At 44.3% G+C, this 17,077-nt stretch overlaps 1 protein-coding gene across 5 annotated transcripts in view; it reads right to left on the bottom strand.

The window, feature by feature from the left end:
- Positions 1-15,985, bottom strand: part of Hmgxb3 (HMG-box containing 3) — a 57,992-nt gene extending 42,007 nt beyond the window's left edge. For 3 of the 5 annotated variants that reach the window (XM_070036388.1, XM_070036386.1, XM_070036387.1), the window contains exons 1-5: positions 15,828-15,911; positions 12,959-13,097; positions 11,932-12,106; positions 7,590-8,087; positions 6,317-6,415 (exon numbers count right to left, since the gene is read on the bottom strand). In XM_070036388.1, the coding sequence (XP_069892489.1) occupies positions 6,317-6,415; positions 7,590-8,087; positions 11,932-12,106; positions 12,959-13,095 (909 nt within the window). In that variant the 5' untranslated portion in view covers positions 13,096-13,097; positions 15,828-15,911. Of the gene's footprint in view, positions 1-6,316; positions 6,416-7,589; positions 8,088-11,931; positions 12,107-12,958; positions 13,098-15,532; positions 15,551-15,827 lie in introns of those variants that run through there. The other 2 variants (XM_070036385.1, XM_070036384.1) reach the window with 2 other exon arrangements.
- Between the last annotated feature and the right edge of the window lie 1,092 nt (positions 15,986-17,077).

The following is a 17,077-nucleotide window of genomic DNA, read 5'->3' as shown; positions in this document are numbered from 1 at the left end:
ACACTAAAGAATATATTATTTATCTGTAACAGTTTTTGGAGCTCAGACAGATTGTGATTAAGTCAAAAATATATATTATTGTTGGGTACCATTGGTGAACGCCTGTAATCCTAGCTTCTCAGAAGGCTGAGCTCTGAGAATCATGGAGCCAAGTCAGCTCAGGTAGGAAAGTCCATGACGATCTCCCATTAACTGCCAAAAAAACCAGAAGCAGAGCTCTAGATCCAGTGGCAGAGTGCCAGCCTCAATTGAAAAAGCTGAGGGACAGCATCTGAGTTCAAGCCCCAGTACAGGTACCCGTACTTGCTCATTTACACACACATAAACTCTTTTGTTTGTAGAGGTTAGATGGTAGAGTTTGCTTAGTTCATCCCAGTGCTACAAATGCCTTAAACCCTCCAACTAGAAGGTTATCACAACTGGAAGTTCGTTTTTTCCCCCATCTCTCAAAATACTTTGCCATATTTTTTAAACAATTTAAAAGTAAGATCTTAAAATTAGAAAAGCACTTCCCTATATTCCCAAAGTTAATTTTGTAGTTCAATGCTATCATGTTGTTTTTAAACACCAGGAAATTTTGTAAACATTTAAAAAGAAATCTTAATAAATGGTGAAATAATGAGTATGGTTGTAAGTACTAACATTATTGGAATTTGGCAGAATATAATGGCATTTACATCTCTTGAAATTGTGTTATTTTGTTGGAGAAAACATTTACCAGAAAAGACTAGCACTTAGTATTTGAAAAGACTGTAAGGTATTCACATGTCACTATTCATAACGTAAAATGAAAAACTGCTTTTATATCCAAAGTGCTAAGAAAAAAACTGAAACCAAACACAGCTTGAATAGAGACAACCTACTTGTTAGAACCTTGGAAAAAGATATTAGTTGACGGAATGAGGAGGTTCCGACACCCCAGGTCCTGGTAACACGCATTTCACAGTGGAATTGTGGAGACAACACCTAAATCTAAAGAAGTGATTTGAGCTGAGAGATCTTGGAGTGTGTGCCACCACAACCAGCATGAGTTTTTAATTGAAAGGAAAAGCTGGCCAACAAAATGAACTCACCAGTCATTTCAATTATTCATTGAAGGACAACCAATCTTTCCAGTGCTGAAGTAGCTGTCCAAGGGCTCTGAACTGGTTGAGGGCTGCCCCAGAACATGGATTCGGAACACACTGAACATCATTTGGATGTTTGTTTCCAATTATTTGCCTGTTATTCTTTCTGTGCTGTGTGGGCATATGCCTGGACATCAGCAGCAAGGAATGCTCAATGTCATTCCTCCCATGAATGTTTCTCAATCCTTTGAAATCACCAGCCAGTGTATGGGATACCTGCTGTGTTGTGCATGGTCTAAGTGTACAGAATGGTCAAAGAGAGGAGCTCTGGACTCGTAATGTCCCTGAGGCCCCCAGTGCCACAATGACCAGAAAAGCAGGTTATATCAAGGTCATTATGAACCTCAGTGGTTAATATGGTCAGAACAATAGCCCTAATTCTGCATGAAGACAATCAACATGAACAGATACGTTTCTTGTTGCTACTTCCTGAAGGGCAGTAGGATACCTGCTGGAAATTGTTGATAACAGTTGAATTAGGAAAAACAAAATTATGACTTCTAAAACTACATACCTAACTAGCAAGAGTAAACTGAACAGGGTTATATGAGGGGTGGGGCTGTAGGAGAAGGAAGCCCCCTTTTTCATGTTCCTCTCTGACCAATGGAACTCAAAGGCCACACACACAATCCATGCTGTCTAGTAGCACTGGTATACCCTTCTGCTTGTTAAACCACTAGCAACAGTTGAAAGAGATAGAGGTGCTGAGTGGTAATAGAGAATTGAGGTGGTTTTGGAGATATAGTACAAGTAGTTAACTGGTAGTGATTTCAAGAATAGAGGTAATTTTAGAGAACCTAGGAATGTGCCCCCCATGCCTCACACACACATACACCCCCACCCCGCCATGCACACCCATCTTCCCTGTCCTAGTACTGGATGTCTGAGCAAACAAGACAAAAAAAAAAAAAAAAAAAACATTGGCTGCAGGAAAGAAACTAGCAAGAATTCCAGCAGAGGAACTGACCTGATGGACCTGCACAATCCAAGAAAAAGAGGAAAGCTAAAAAGAAGGTGACTCGAAGATAACACCGCTGGAGACTGTAATTCAATTGAGGGTACGGCCAAAGACCACACAGACCCTGAGCCTCCCCCCTCACCTTTGGACACAGTCAGAGCTGCCAGGGTCAAGAGTGTCACAGGTCTCAATAACAGAGGATCTGGAAAGGTGCAGCCAACACCTGGCGCTTGCCCTGGAGTCCAACAGAATACAAAAAAACCAGCAGCTCTGCAGTGAGAGAGATCCAACAACTGAAACATGAAAAGAAAGACCTGCAGGATCAACAGACGAAAGAGAATGAGATGATGATCTGTGTGCAGGAAGCACTGAAAACAGAGCTGGAACTCCATAAGCTAGCAATACAGCTGCTGGTGTCAGAAAAATTAGATTTACAATCTCCCCTGGCTCACATGTAACAGGTGGCCAATGAAAGAGAACTGGAACACAAAGGTCTTGCTAGCTGCCTGCAGGCTTCACAGCAAGTGCATCACAGAGCTAGAGATGACATTGTCTACAGTCTCCACCATGCAGAATGAGACCAACAAAAACAACCTAGAATGCATTAAAGCCCTGAATGACATGGAGCTGCAGCTCCAGGCAAAGGCCAAAAGCTATAATGACCTGGAGGAAGACAACATTGAGCTGCAGGAGAGGCTGGAAGTGCTCCTGACACAGAAGGCTGATGTGAAGATCAAAATTCACAAGTCTCAACAAGCACTAGGAGAGCAGGCAGAGTTGAAAAGACAACCAGACAATAGGAAAGAGTTAGTGACAGAATTAAAGCTGGAGAGAGACACCTCTTAGAGCAGATGAGCCAACTGAAAGAGGAGAGAGGGCAAGGGATGAGGCAGGTGTTGGACATAGAGACCAACTTGGTAGGACTGAGAAAGCAGCTGTCAGAGATGCTGCCCCTGCAGCTCCCTGAAGGGTCATCTCAGGCTGAGCAACAGCTGCAGGCTCAGGCCTTCCAGGTGCAGAAGGAGCTCAAGTACTTGGAGAAGCAAGTTCACATCCAGGGGAGGAGAACCAGAGCCTCAGTCTCCAGAACCTGGGGCAGCAGCAGTGGCTGTGGGTGCTGGAGAAGAAGACCAAGCAATGGGATCAGCATGCTGAGGATCAGCACAAGATCCTCGAGACAACAGAACATGAGACCATGAGATGCACATGATGCAAAATCGAGAGCTGAAAGATCAGCTGGTCTAGGGGCAGGTTGCTTTCCACAGGCTGAGCAGTAAGTACGAGGAGCTTGCCAGCATCCTACCCTCAGAACAGCAGGTGAAGAAAACATCAGCAGAAGCTAGATCAGCTGGAAGAGAAGTCAGAAGAACAGAAAGAGATGAATGAGTTAGACAGCCAAGCAGCTCAGAATCTGCAGGAGCTGAGAACCACTAGCACATGGCCTCTAGTCAGCAGCTGACCTCAGAGAAGGAGGCCCTGCAGCAGCACCTGCTGAGGCAGACCTAGCTGCCAGAGCAGCTGGAGCAAGAGCAGGTGCACACCAAACTGGAGAGCCTGACAGTACCTCAAAAGTTACAAGACACTCTGACTGAAGTGCCTGGAAGCAACAAGGCATGAGAACAAACAGCTGTGGGCCCAGTTGAGCTTCCTGACTTTCCCTGGGAAAGGTGAAGCCCTTAGCAAAGAAGTAGAAAGGGACCAGATACTGGTGGCTCATGTCTGTAATCCTAGCTACTCAGGAGGATGAGATCTGAGGATCACAGTTCAAAGCCAGCCCAGGCAGGAAAGTCTGTGAGACACATATCTCCAATTAGCCACCAGAAAACTGGAAGTGACGCTGTGGCTCAAGTGGTAGAGACCTCACCTTGAGCCAAAGAGCTCAGGGACAGCACCCAGGCCCAGAGTTCAAGCCTCACAACTGACAAAACCAAAAGCAGTAGGAAGGAGTAAAAGGGCAATTACCCGTGATGTGACTGTCTCAGAGGATCTAAACAACCTACAAATCAATGTGGGATTTTTACCTAGAAGCACTATCCATTACTGAATCAAAGAAAGGTGAAGCTCAGTTGGCAGCTGCAGAAGCAGCAAGCCTGTTGTGGTTGCCTGGCCAACCTGGCAGCTCAGTGCTAGAGAAAGCTGGAGTGCCAGGCCTCTTCCACTCTGGGGAGACGGACCAGGACACACAGGTATCCCAGAAGCTGAAAATCTCTGCTTCATCTGCAACCTGTCAGACAAGGCAGACTACCAGAATCAAGTGAATGACCTCAACATTGATGCAGCCAGCTGTCAGAACACATCATCACCATTGAAGAGTCTATAGTTTTCTATAAAGAACACATAGAAGTGCTAGATGATCTCTATCAGGAGAAAGATGAGTGTGTAGGCTGGCTTTCCCAGAAGAGGAGGAAGGAGGAGGAGCTGAAGGAGGTGCTGTTATGTCCTGCACGTGAGGACACAGTATGCCAGGAGAAGATGCTGGCAGCCTCCTAGACCCCTGTTGCTGAGGCCCCTCAGACCTGTGGGACCCTACAAAGTTGAAGCAAGAGTTTGAAGAGGTGCAACTTGAAGACTATGCAGAACCTCCCCAATGAGAGGCTTGGGTAGGTCCAATGGTAAACTCCACCACAGAGCAAATGGTGTCACTGCTCCTCAATATGCATCACCATTAAGAATTTGCAGCGGTTGAGCAATGAGCCCTCTTTCCCTTTTTTCTATAGATTGATGCAAATAATGAATTTGAGATAATTGCTATCTAAAGACCTGGCAGCCAACACTCAGCGACGTAGGCTCTCATTCTCTTCCATGTACTCTGTGACCCAGCATATGAGTGGCATTCTCTGAAGCCTTGTTATAATGGGTTATGGGAAGTGGTAACTCCAGGCCAGACAGGGCAGAGGTTGTTGAAAGTGGCCCAAACTCTAGGAACACTTCCTAGTCCATTGCTTGCCAGAGAAGGTGTCCTGATAGTTATTACAAAGAAAAACCTGTGTACAAAGGAAGACGGGGAGCAATGGCATATTGTACTAGTGCCCAGGCCCTAAGTTCAATCCCCAAGACCAGTGTGCACACATATACACACACACACACAAACTTAAAAACAGGGTTATGAATGTCGATCTGTGGTAACATACCTGGCTAGTCAATGTATCAAGCAACATTAACAAGACTCTCAACTAAACCATTAAGCTGGGCCTGGTGGTGGGTTCCTGTCATCCCTGGTACAAGAGAAAGTAAAATAGGACGATGGTAGAACAGGACTCAAGTGTTAAAACACACACACACACACACACACACACACACACACACACACACACACACACACACACACACACACACACACACACACACACACACACACACACACACACACACACACACACACGGGCAAAAATGTTTCAATGAAAACAAACAGGGCTAGGGACAGGACTCAAGTGTTAGAAACTTCAAACTCCAATATAACACACACACACACACACACACACACACACACACGGGCAAAAATGTTTCAATGAAAACAAACAGGGCTAGGGACAGGACTCAAGTGTTAGAAACTTCAAACTCTAATATAACACACACACACACATACACACACACACACACACACACACAAAGTGTTAGAAACTTCAAACTCCAACACACACACACACACACACACACAAAGTGTTAGAAACTTCAAACTCCAACACACACACACACACACACACACACACACACACACACACACACACACACACACACACACACACACACACACACACACACACACCTGTATTACAAAATACTAGTCAGGAGCAAATACTGAGAAGTACTTTACATACCATTTATAACTAACCAAAAAGACATTTAGAGGTAAATCTCAGCTCAGATGCTGTAGCCTATGATAAAAAAAAACATCCACACCGAGATTAAAGAAACCAAAATCCCGGTTCTGGTTTACAGCTCAAGAGACCTTGAAGTACTTTCTCTTCTTTGGATCTATTTTCTAGTCTGTACAATCACAGTATCTAATTGGATCAGAGGCTCTTTAATTTTTCAAACTCATATATGCTCCCGAGAATTTAATAAAATTCATGGAACTATTTCAGGGAAACCAACTTTAAGAGAAGTTTTATATGACTTGAGGGAGATTTGTGGCTTAGTGGGAGCTCCACTATACAAGCACAATTTGTAAACATACATGAAATAACTAAGGTCTTTGCTAGCTTCAGTCTTCTATTCCCCATGTACTAACCAGTTTGATAGAGGTGGGATTCTCCACTACTGAGTAGGCAGGTAGAGGCACCATGATGAACTGAGCAGCTGGTGCAGAGGAGCTACCTTCACTGGAATCCTGTGGGAAATGAAAAAGACAGTGTCACTGAAACAGTGCAGAACACCAAGGCCACCCACACACTTGGAACAGTCAGTCTAGTCCAATATCATAGACAATATGCTTATCCAAACTGCTTATCAAAAGAAAGAAGTCTGGTTATCTCAAAACAGACTAAAGAAAGATAAAACTACAGGAGAAAATGTGCTACCCTCAATTTATAGCTTAAAAAACCCCTAGAATTCTGGGAGACTTGAGATGTCCAAGATCACATAAAAAGAATTGAATTCTTCTGACCTTGGCAGATGTTCTTAAAGTACCTAACTCATCGCAATTATACTCCTTTTTCATAAAAAGCATCAAAACAATAATAAAAGACTAGACCTGGGAAGGACTTCTTTGTAGGGGTACCTTCTTTCTTTACCAACCCAGAGCATGTTGTGTCACTTAAGGCTGAGCCAAAAGACTCTCATCTAGGCTAGTAGCTCACACTTGTAATCCTAGCTACTCAAGAGGCTGAGATTGGAGGATCATGGTTCAAAACCAGCCTGGACAGGAAAATCTGTGAGACTCTTATCTACAATTAACCATCAGAAAACTGGAAGAGGCACTGTGGCTCAAAGTGTTAGAGCTCTGGCCTTGATACTCATTTCTGAGGCAACTATTCCATCAGGGTAAAAGTTGCACGTGTGTGTGTCTGTGTGTGTCTGTGTGTGTGTGTGTCTGTGTGTGTGTAAAACCCATGTGCTGCTTTCCCTTTATCTAAGCATGACAGATTTCCCTTTTCTTTCTCAGTTACTGTTATCAACCTGAGTTTGATTGTCTTTCTATGCCCAGGAATTCCTTTGAATGTTTTTCATACACAATTCAAGCACTGTTTGTTGAAACTGACTTGAACACAATGGTGTTAATAGCCTGACAAGTCCTGGGTTTGCCTTATAGATAACCTAAATACTGTTTCCACTTATGTACCTCATGTACCATCTGTGATAGAAAGGTAGGCTGAGCAGAGCAAAGAAACTGACGAGAACTTTAGCAAGTCCCAGAGTCAGAAGCACTTGATAAATTACTGCCAGTACAAGTGCTATACCAGCACTTTAAATGACCACGGCTCCAAAATTACTACATGGTGCTGCTGGCTGCCTTGTTAGTAACTCCAGGTAAAGCAAAAGACATTAGTACCAAAGCCACTTACCCTCACAACTGTTACCACTGACACGCTCTCCCCAATTTGGGGGTGGGGCATAGCCAGGCTTCCAGGGGTAAAGTCTGGTGAGCCATTCAATAGGGTCTCTTCAATTACCAAGCTTGTCTGGTAAGGCTGGTGGCTCTCCCCTACCTCCAAGGAAGCCTCCTCCAGAAGCATATCCTGGCTGAGGATCTCTGAGGTGGCAATCTCCTGTACACCACCTGGCTGAGCAAGGGCTCCCACCTCCTCAGCCAATGCCTCCACAGCCAAGCACTGCTCTGCCATGCTTGCATGGCTGGAAACTGTCTCTGGGACAGTGTTGGACGGAAGAGGAAGTCCTTTAGGGGGTATCTGGTTCTGAGCCATACATAGCTCTATCTGAGGGCAGCTCCGGTCCTCCTGTAGGCTGCTCTTGGGGATGATGATATAATCCGAGCGGGGTAGGATCTTGCGGAAACCAGGAATGTCTGGAACCACAGCAGTCAGTGCAGAGAGCTTAGAGTTCTGAGGATGACGAAGCCAGAAGAGAGAAGCAAATGGACTATGGTCAGACAGATACACACTAATCAGCTCATTTTTTTCCCTTGCAAAATAACCAAAAAGATTGCACTTTTTTTTTTTTTTTTGGTGTTGGTACTGAGGCTTCAACTCAGAGCCTGAGTGCTGTCCCTTAGCTTTTTTTAGTCAAGGCTAGAAAGCTATTACTCAAACCACAACTCTAGTTCAGACTTTTTAGTGGTTAACTGTTTACTGCCCAGACTGGCTTCAGATTCCAATCCTCTCAGATCTCAACCTCCTGAGTAGCTAGGATTACAGGTGTGAGCCAACAGCATCCAATTTCAGGCTACACTTTCTTGAGCTAACAGACAGGGTCAGCCTCCATCAACATTATTTTCGTTTAAATGAATGTATCTTACTTGTTCAATCACACAGGAAACAGATAACATGGATTGAACTATGAACAGAACACTGATCTTGGCATCAAAACTATGTTCTGGAACACCAGGCCTGGTATAGTCTTGAGCAAATGCATTCACCTCTTGTGGCCTCAACTGTCACATCTATAAAGGAAGAAGACTCTAGAAATGCATGAGTTCCCTTCAACCTTTGGTATTGTAGGATTCCAAAGTACAATTTAAGCACCAGATAATGTTCATTAAAAATCCCAAAAGCAAGTTGGGAGTTGAAGGCAGTAAGTCAGGATTCTGAATTCATCTGTTTCTTGAAGACTGACAAGAATGATGAGTCAAGAATGGTAGTACATGTCTGTGATCCCAATATGTGGATAGGAACTAAAGGGAATGTTAGCCTGGGCTACATAACAAGACTCTATTTCAGAAACAGAAACAAGCTGGGTGCTGATAACTCCTGCTTAGGAGGCTGAGATCTGAGGATCATGGTTCAAAGCCAGACCATGCAGGAAAGTCCATGAGACTCATCTCCAATTAAACATCAAAAAGCAACTGTGGCTCAAATAGCAGAGTGCTAGCCTTGAAGAAAAAAGTTCAGGGACAGAGCTCAGGCTCTGAGTTCAAACCCCAGGACTAGCACAAAACAAAAACAAAACTAGAACAAAATTAAAAAGAAGGGGACAAGCCGGGCACTGGTGGCACACTCCTGTAATCCTAACTACTCAGGAGGCTGAGATCTGAGGATCACGGTTCAAAGCGAGTCCAGGCAGGAAAGTCTGTGAGACTCTTATCTCCAATAAACCACTAGAAAACTGGTAAAGTGCTCACCTTGAGCTGAAGAGCTGAGCAATAGTGCCCAAGCCCAGAGTTCAAGCCCCACGACCGACAAAAAAAAAAAAAAAAAAGAAGGGGACAAACAGATCATAAAACTGAGAAGACTCTGATCCAGAGTATTTACCAAAGGGCTATCAGATAAGGTTCTGAATATATTAAGGAGGATAAATGGGTATTAGCACTGATATAGTACCTTACACGTTTAGAAAATGCTTTTAAACTCATGATCTAAGTTTGTCTTAAAAAACAACACTATTACTATTATTCCCATTTAATACTATTCCCATTTAACACATAAGAAAATTAAAGCTAACAGGTATGAGTTAAATTTCCTAACCACAAAATTAGTAAATTGTGAAGATCTAGATTTCACATCAGGTATTCCAAAGATCAAGACAAACTACTAGAAATTCAGCCCTGTACAACTAATTAGCACCAAGAAAAAGCATTTTTGTTTGAAAAATTTCAACTTAAATGGGAAGTCATCCCCCAAAAGATTAAGGATCTTTTAAAAAGAGCACTCAAGTCAATTATAAAAAGTTAGTGAAATCAAAAGTAAGAAGTCAATGAGACTACTTAGGGCACAAAGGTAACACTTAGAGATAAAAGAAACTAAGCACTTAGATGAAATATGCAATGGAGAACTGCATTCTTAGACCACCCTTTGAAGCAGATAGAATAGAGGAACAAGACTAAATGGTGGCACATACAAAGGAAGGTCTGGACTTAACCCAAGAACAGAAAAACGTGGACAGTCAGGATAACACTAGTTTTGCAGACTGGAAGGAGTAACACAGAACCATAGGCCCCATATTTGGCAGGAGATCTGAAGAGCCACCAAGGAATAGCTTGCCCCAGTGGTGCCAACAGGCTCCCAAGACATACACCTTCACTCTCCAAGAAATCTGGGGAAGGACAAATATAGCACATTAAGCTTCACTCAGACATTGGAACTTTCCAGGTGTTCAATAAATGCTAACTTTTCTTATTATTAATTTAATCTACTTAACAACATTTATGGACCAAGCCAATGTATTAAGAACTCAGATGAGAGATTTCTATCATCTATTTTAAAAATTATGAATAGTTTTAAGTGTTTTTACATATGAGGAAACCAAGACTAAGATAATGATGAAGATAAGGTGTCTGTGACTTATAGCTAAGTATGCCACAGTACTGTGAAATTTATGTAATCTCAATAAAGAAATATTTGAAAAAAAAAGTTAAATGATACTTCTATTAAGCTCACTCATTTAGAAGAGTTATCTTCTAAATGACTTTAGTCATCATTTGGCTGTAGTAGTAGAGATGGGTAAATATAAATAAGGATAGGAGAAAGGAAGAATCATTGCACATGGTTAATTCCAAAGTTTTAAATCTTATTAAGGACTTACATTAGTATCTAGTTTTAAAATCCAAATAATTATAGGATTAGACAGCATTTTATCTCTGACAAAATGGCTGCTGATAGGCTCTAGGGGTTGAAAACCTCAAGTGTTCTCTGCCATTGAGTTACACTCCCAATTCCTAATAGTGTTGATTTTATAATGCAGAAACCAAAGAGAATAGGTGTATTTTCTTAAGACTTTACTTCTTCTACAGAGATTCTCAAACTCATTTTAAATAAATCATCTAGAGGAGGGAATAGAGAGGTGCAACTTCAAGAGTGAAGGTTACACAAAGCTCTTTTAAGGCAGTGGAATGTCAAGCTAATGAGGATAATGTAATCTAAATAGCAGTTACAAATGGACTCCAACAAGGGAAAATAAAGCACATTCTGCTATAATGTGTTTGTTACTTTCCAAAAGTAACAACTTTTCTCTACATTATCAAAAACAATTTTGAGACAATTATTTAAATTGAAAAGAGGAGTTCAAGTTAAAAGAATTCAGCTTGCAGTAACAAGAATTTCAGTTTGAAAGAAAAAGCCATGCAAGAACTTGAGGCCCTGAGTTCTAGCCCTAGTATTGCCACAAAAACAAAACAAAAGACGAATGAACAATAATCACCAGTTTACCATCACTGTATTTTGTCATGGGAACTAGAACTAATAAAATGGCAGACATAAATCTAACTACTTCCTTATTAATTTTTAAAATGCACATTTAAGAGCTCAGCCTCAGACTCTGCCATCATCTCTAACTTTAATCTTGCCTCTTTTTTTTTTTTTGCTTCTAGCATGATTTACAACCAACAGCATTAAGAAAGACTCTGACATTACATAAAACTGCTATATCTTAACTGTAAGCCTAATTCCTGATTACATTATAAGGATACCAGTCAGTGTAACACAAAGTTACACTGAATTTTATAATATGAAAACACAGTATAAGGGAAATGTTTACAGAAGTTATTATATTAAAAGGAAATGCTACTAACTAGCCATGAGAATTAGGAGCTCCATTATACTAAAATTTAGTCCAAAAAGTAAAGTAAGATTCACTGCACAGAACTCACAAAATGCCAGCTCTATATACTGTTGCAATCAAAGAGAACAACAGAGTTCATAAAAATCATCAAATGGAAGCAGATAATGGCAGGCTCAAGTAAAGTAAAATGATAAAAATCTTCCCAAGAAAAGAACAGGGGGTATAATTACTTACAGGATCCAAACCTTCTTTTTCTAATTTGGCTTTCTCCAAGTAGTAACTCCTCTCGGCCACGCTGAGAAGCCTCCAACTCTCACTAATCTTTTTATTGATCTCAGACTGTGGGAGGTGGGGAAGCTCTTGCTGCACTTTCAAGTAGATGTCATAGTAGTAGAGAAGATAAGCAGATCTGAGGAAGCAATAAATTTCTTCCCTTACTCAACCAGCACATACTATAATGTTAGGGGCTGGGCAATCAACAAGTTTATATAAAATCCAACTTCTTGATTCAATGCATTTACCTAAATAGGGACTAGAGGTCAAGCAAAGATTATTTGTGATAGCCTAGATGGTGTTTGGTAAAGACAGCTGTGCTCCTTTTAAACACTTAGAAGCAAAGGTTCATCTAGACCACTAGGATATAGATTGGATATATATCTAGGAATATATTGCCTTAAAAGCCAATAGAGCCAAAGAAAGATATAAGCATGCTATTATTCCTCTCCCAGGACAAGGTTACTAAGGGAAATGATTACCCAAGCTGGCTACCAGTTACATTTTTTTGCTCCTTTATATAGTCTTCGGTCATTTAATAAGTAAAAAGCACCTCCTCCAGGCTGAGAGAAAAGCAGTAGAATGATCAAAGTTACCCAGACGCCTGTAATGTTCATAGTTAAGAGGGAGATTAAAATTGCAATCTAGGCATTTTCTATAGATAGCAATGGCAATATTTACAACTTTGTAATTTTATTAATGTCATCTTAAATATCTAAACAATACTAAAAAGAATGTATTTTGTGTATAGATTCTACTCTGAATGGTGCAATTTCTTCTGACAGCCAGGAAATATAATGAAACTGTAACAAGAATGACACATGCTGGCATAAATCCCACCACTTTCCATTGCCCATCTCCCTCTCCTCCACCCCAATGCCCATTCAGACTTAAGACAATTGAACTCTTTCTCAATGACTCTCAGAAGTCTTCTCCAACATAGCTCTTTAAGTAGCTATACCAGCAACCACCAAAAAAATTGGCTAACCTGGGTTTCTTGGCCTTTTCTCCATGTATTTTGTATTTTTTCTTCTTCTTGGGTGGTCCAGGGGAAGTATAACAGTAGGCTTCCTCAATTTCCTCCATCAGGACAGTTACCTCAGTACCATCATATGATGCATCCATGGCTAGAGGAAAATCAAACATAGTATTTTAAGAATCCATCCTACAAGGGTCAACAGCTTCCAAATCAAATAATCCCTTACCTCTGTTGGACTTTAAGGCTTAGCTATTTCCTAAATTCAAGATCCTAAGAAGCACACAGGGACTTGATAAACATCCAAATTCCAAGGCTCTACTCAGTCCTCTGAATCAATCTCTAGGAGAAGCAGGAAATGTCTGGCCCACAGAAGGCCCACAAAGTCATTTGATACATGATAAGACAGACACTGTGTTAATCACCTTGGATGTTTCTTGATGGCTGCTTTCAGCTGCCTGCTTGGACTGATCATTTTATAAGGCCCTCAAATGATGTTAAAAACACCCACTGAAAATGAAAATCTGAATGCTTAATAAATGCCTCAGGTGATTCTTCTGATTAGGCAAATTGGGGACCACTGGCTCAGACAGCCTTTTCATTTACATTCACTCATGGGATACAATAATCCATCACCTCAGAGATTATCAGTCTCACATAACAAGAACCCATATTAAACAGGTAATAAGAATACCAGGTAGTAGTTAAAAGTTCTGGCCCCTCCCTTATGTTTTACCACCATAGTCATCCATTCAAACATTCAGTAAGAACCAATACAAGAGATTTCTTGGGGCTAGGAATGTGGCTTAGTGGTAGAGTAACTTGCCTAGCATGCATGAAGCCCGGGGTTCAATTCCTCTGTACCACATAATCAGAAAAAGCCAGAAGTGGAGCTGTAGCTCAAGTGGTAGAGCACTTGCCTTGAGCACAGAGAGACTCAAGGGCAGTGCCCAGGCCCCTGAGTTCAAGCCCCAGGAGCAGGGGAAAAAAAGATTTCTTTACACTCTTGCTAGCTTGTGTGACTTGAGGGTAGATCTTTTAACTGTTAGTCTTCTCCCCCCCCCAGCCTCTCTCTCTCCCTTCCCTCTCTCTTTCTCTCTCTCTCACACACACATACACACACATCTCATTGAGACAAGACTCAAAAGGATTTAATAGACAAACTCTACATGTGCTACACAAATTAAAGACAACTATCTGGGGGGAGATATTTAACAACCTGCCCAAGACTACCAGGCTTAAATGTAGACTTGATTTTAATTTTAAAAATGCAACTCCCTTCTCATAATGCCAACATTGCTACTTATCTCAACTTGCAATCCTTTCCATTAAAACTATTCAATAATATTTACTGAATAAGAAAGAAACAAGGAGAGAAAGGTCCTAAGCTGCTCAAGGCAGTAGCCACTATATACATGTGCTTGCTAGACACTTGAAATAGAACTAGTGTGACTTCAGGAATAAACTGTTTCATTGGACAACAGTCCAAACTAACCAGTCATACCAACACTAGCTCTCTGGGGCTGGCCTAAAATACAGAAAATCCACTAGCAACTTTCACGTCTAGGTAAAAACCTGAATCACTACTAGTGAAGTACTAAGGCGGAGTCTTACCAACTTCAATCCTTGAAGGAAAAAAAGTTCTCAGAATCCATTTGAATTTTATGAGAGAAATATGATTGCTTCTTAAAATCTGTCAGGATATTGAGGATTCTAGAAAGTTCTTATCATAAACACAGGACTAATGGGTACCGTACAAAGCTCAGCTGTATTTCATTTACAACTCACTCTACAAATGATAAGTAGCCAAAGATAATGAGAAACAGAATTTTAAGTGAACTCTGAAGACCTGGATTCAAGTCTAAATTCTCACCATGTGATTTCTGTGTGTATTCCACATCCTAAATTTCAGCTGTTTCTAATCTGAGTATAAACTCAGTGGCCAAGTTCTGAGATGCAACAATCCTTTTAATGATGTGGTGAACGCTAAAAACCCTCCCTTTGAAAATGTTGACACAGTATTTCAACTCTAATTCTAAAGATTTTATCCAGGTTAAGAATGTATTATTCCTAAGGTCCTTTATAGCTGTGTCATCTCTGAATTCTCTTATTTCCCCCTCCCCTAAAGCCTCACACACACACACAAAAAATCTGCATTCTAACTGCCATTGTGCCAACCCAGGAAGAGAACAGTCCACAACTTGGCTGGGTAAACAAAAGGCCAAAGGGTTAGGGAAGCTGGAGTTAAGTCAATAATTGACTTCCTAGCCCTTGAAAGCCTATAGAGAAAGCAGTAACTTCAAGAAGACCACCAGTTTAGAATGACATGTAAGATTTAAAACCAAAGTCATTACAACTACGTTGGGGTGGAGGCAGGCGGAGAGTAGCCTGAGATTTGGCTTCACAAGTATCTTTTTGAGACCCTAGGCCTCAGTGCAGCAATACGAAGAAAGGCAGACTACTGTGAAGGTTAAAAAGCAGGGCTCTGAAGGGCAGAGCGATGCTCGGTGTAATGATTTAGGCTCCACCGCTGCATACACAAGCAGCTCCACCACGAAATCCTAAAACCTTCAGCCATCCACTTACCCCTCTTAATTTTCTCATCTGCAAAACAAAGAGGAGCAGCACGTGAAATACGAGGCACACCCCCACTGTCCCGTCGGATCCCGCCCGGAACCCCCGGAGGGGGGGGGGGAGGTTGACAGCTCCTCCGCGGGCCACTGGCCTTGGGGAAGCCCGGGCTCGGACGCGCCGACGGTACGGACTGCGAGGCGAGGCCCCGGAGGCGGGCTGGCCCGGTTCCACGGCTGGGGGAGCGGGTCGCGGAGCTGGGAGCCGCGGCGGCGCGGCCGGCCCGGGCGGGCGGGCGGGCGGGACTTACCCGGAGGAGGGCGCGGGTCGCGCGGCTCACATTCCCGGAGGCCCCCGGCCCCGGGGCGCGTCGAGGGGGCTGGCCGGCGCGCTCGCGCTCCCCGCTGCCGGCGAGAGGCGGCTCCGGTCGTGACAGCGGCGACGAGGAAGAGGAGGCGAGGGCTCGCGCACGCATCCCGGGGGCTGGGGGAGCCCCGGCCCGGCCCGGCGACACTCGGCGCGGAGTCGCGACCACCCCTCGCGGTCCCCGCAGCGGAATCGCGACGCAGGGTCGTGGAGACTGCCGGAGCACTGGCTCGCTCCTCAGCCTCTCGACCGGCGCCTGCCGAGGGCCCCGGGGGTCAGGCCCCGGGGAGCCCGAGGAAGCCAGCAAGGACACCGGCGTCGGCGCGGCAGCGGTCCGGTGGCGGCAGGGGCGGCAGCGGCGGCACACCACGGAACGCCAGGAGGACCCGTCCCGGCGGCCCTCGCGGCGCGCCGGAAGCGGCCGGCGGCGCGTGACTGCGCGCGGCCCCCCGCGCAGGCGCAATAGCCCGGCCCCGCCCGAGGCGCAGCTCGGCTTTCCGCTGAGCGGGTGCCGCGGCGCCGCCTCCTGCAACCCTTGTCCTGGGATTGCGGGAGGCGGTGGGAGCTGCGGCCGGGGCCCGCGGGACCCCTGGCCTCTCGGTCCTCCGGCAGTTCCGTGGTGGCGTTCCGATAACGAGGGCGGGATGAAGGGCCCCGCGCCAGCTCCCCGAGCCTCGTCGGCGTCCCGGCGCGCTCTTGTCTGCGCAGCCCGTCCAGGGCCGCCCCGCTGCCCGCGGCCCGCTGCCCGCGGCCCGCTGCCCGCTCCCGGTCGCGGCCGGCCGCCTCGGGCCGCCTCCCACCGCCCCGGGAAGGGAGCGGCACTGAGCTCCTGAGTGTGGAGAGGACTGGATCGGAACGGTCACCGCTGTCACTCGTCCCCACACGACCTCCTTACGAACCTATCTCCAGTCCGCGTGCTTCTTTCCTCCCACCGTGTCGCCAGCCTCCCAGCCACCATAACTCCGGCCCCAACTCCACCCTCTCCGCCTCCTTCCGGTCTCTCTGCAGTCTGTTTTCTACACAGCTTCATCTTTCAGCACTAATGCTGCTTATCAAGTTAGTCTGGGACTTCGAACACACCTCGAACTTTGGGCCTGGGCATGTGGGCTCAGGTGGATCGCCTGCGAAGCCTGCCATCTGTCAGCTGTCAGCTCTGCGCCCCCGCACGAATGAACAATATACGTGTTTCAAACG

Source organism: Dipodomys merriami, unplaced genomic scaffold (genome assembly GCF_024711535.1).
Source record: "Dipodomys merriami isolate MVZ:Mamm:240054 unplaced genomic scaffold, mDipMer1.0.p SCAF_27, whole genome shotgun sequence".
Classification (NCBI taxonomy): domain Eukaryota; kingdom Metazoa; phylum Chordata; class Mammalia; order Rodentia; family Heteromyidae; genus Dipodomys; species Dipodomys merriami.
Note: the sequence above shows the minus strand (reverse complement) of the source record. Positions and strands in the feature narration are given on the sequence as shown.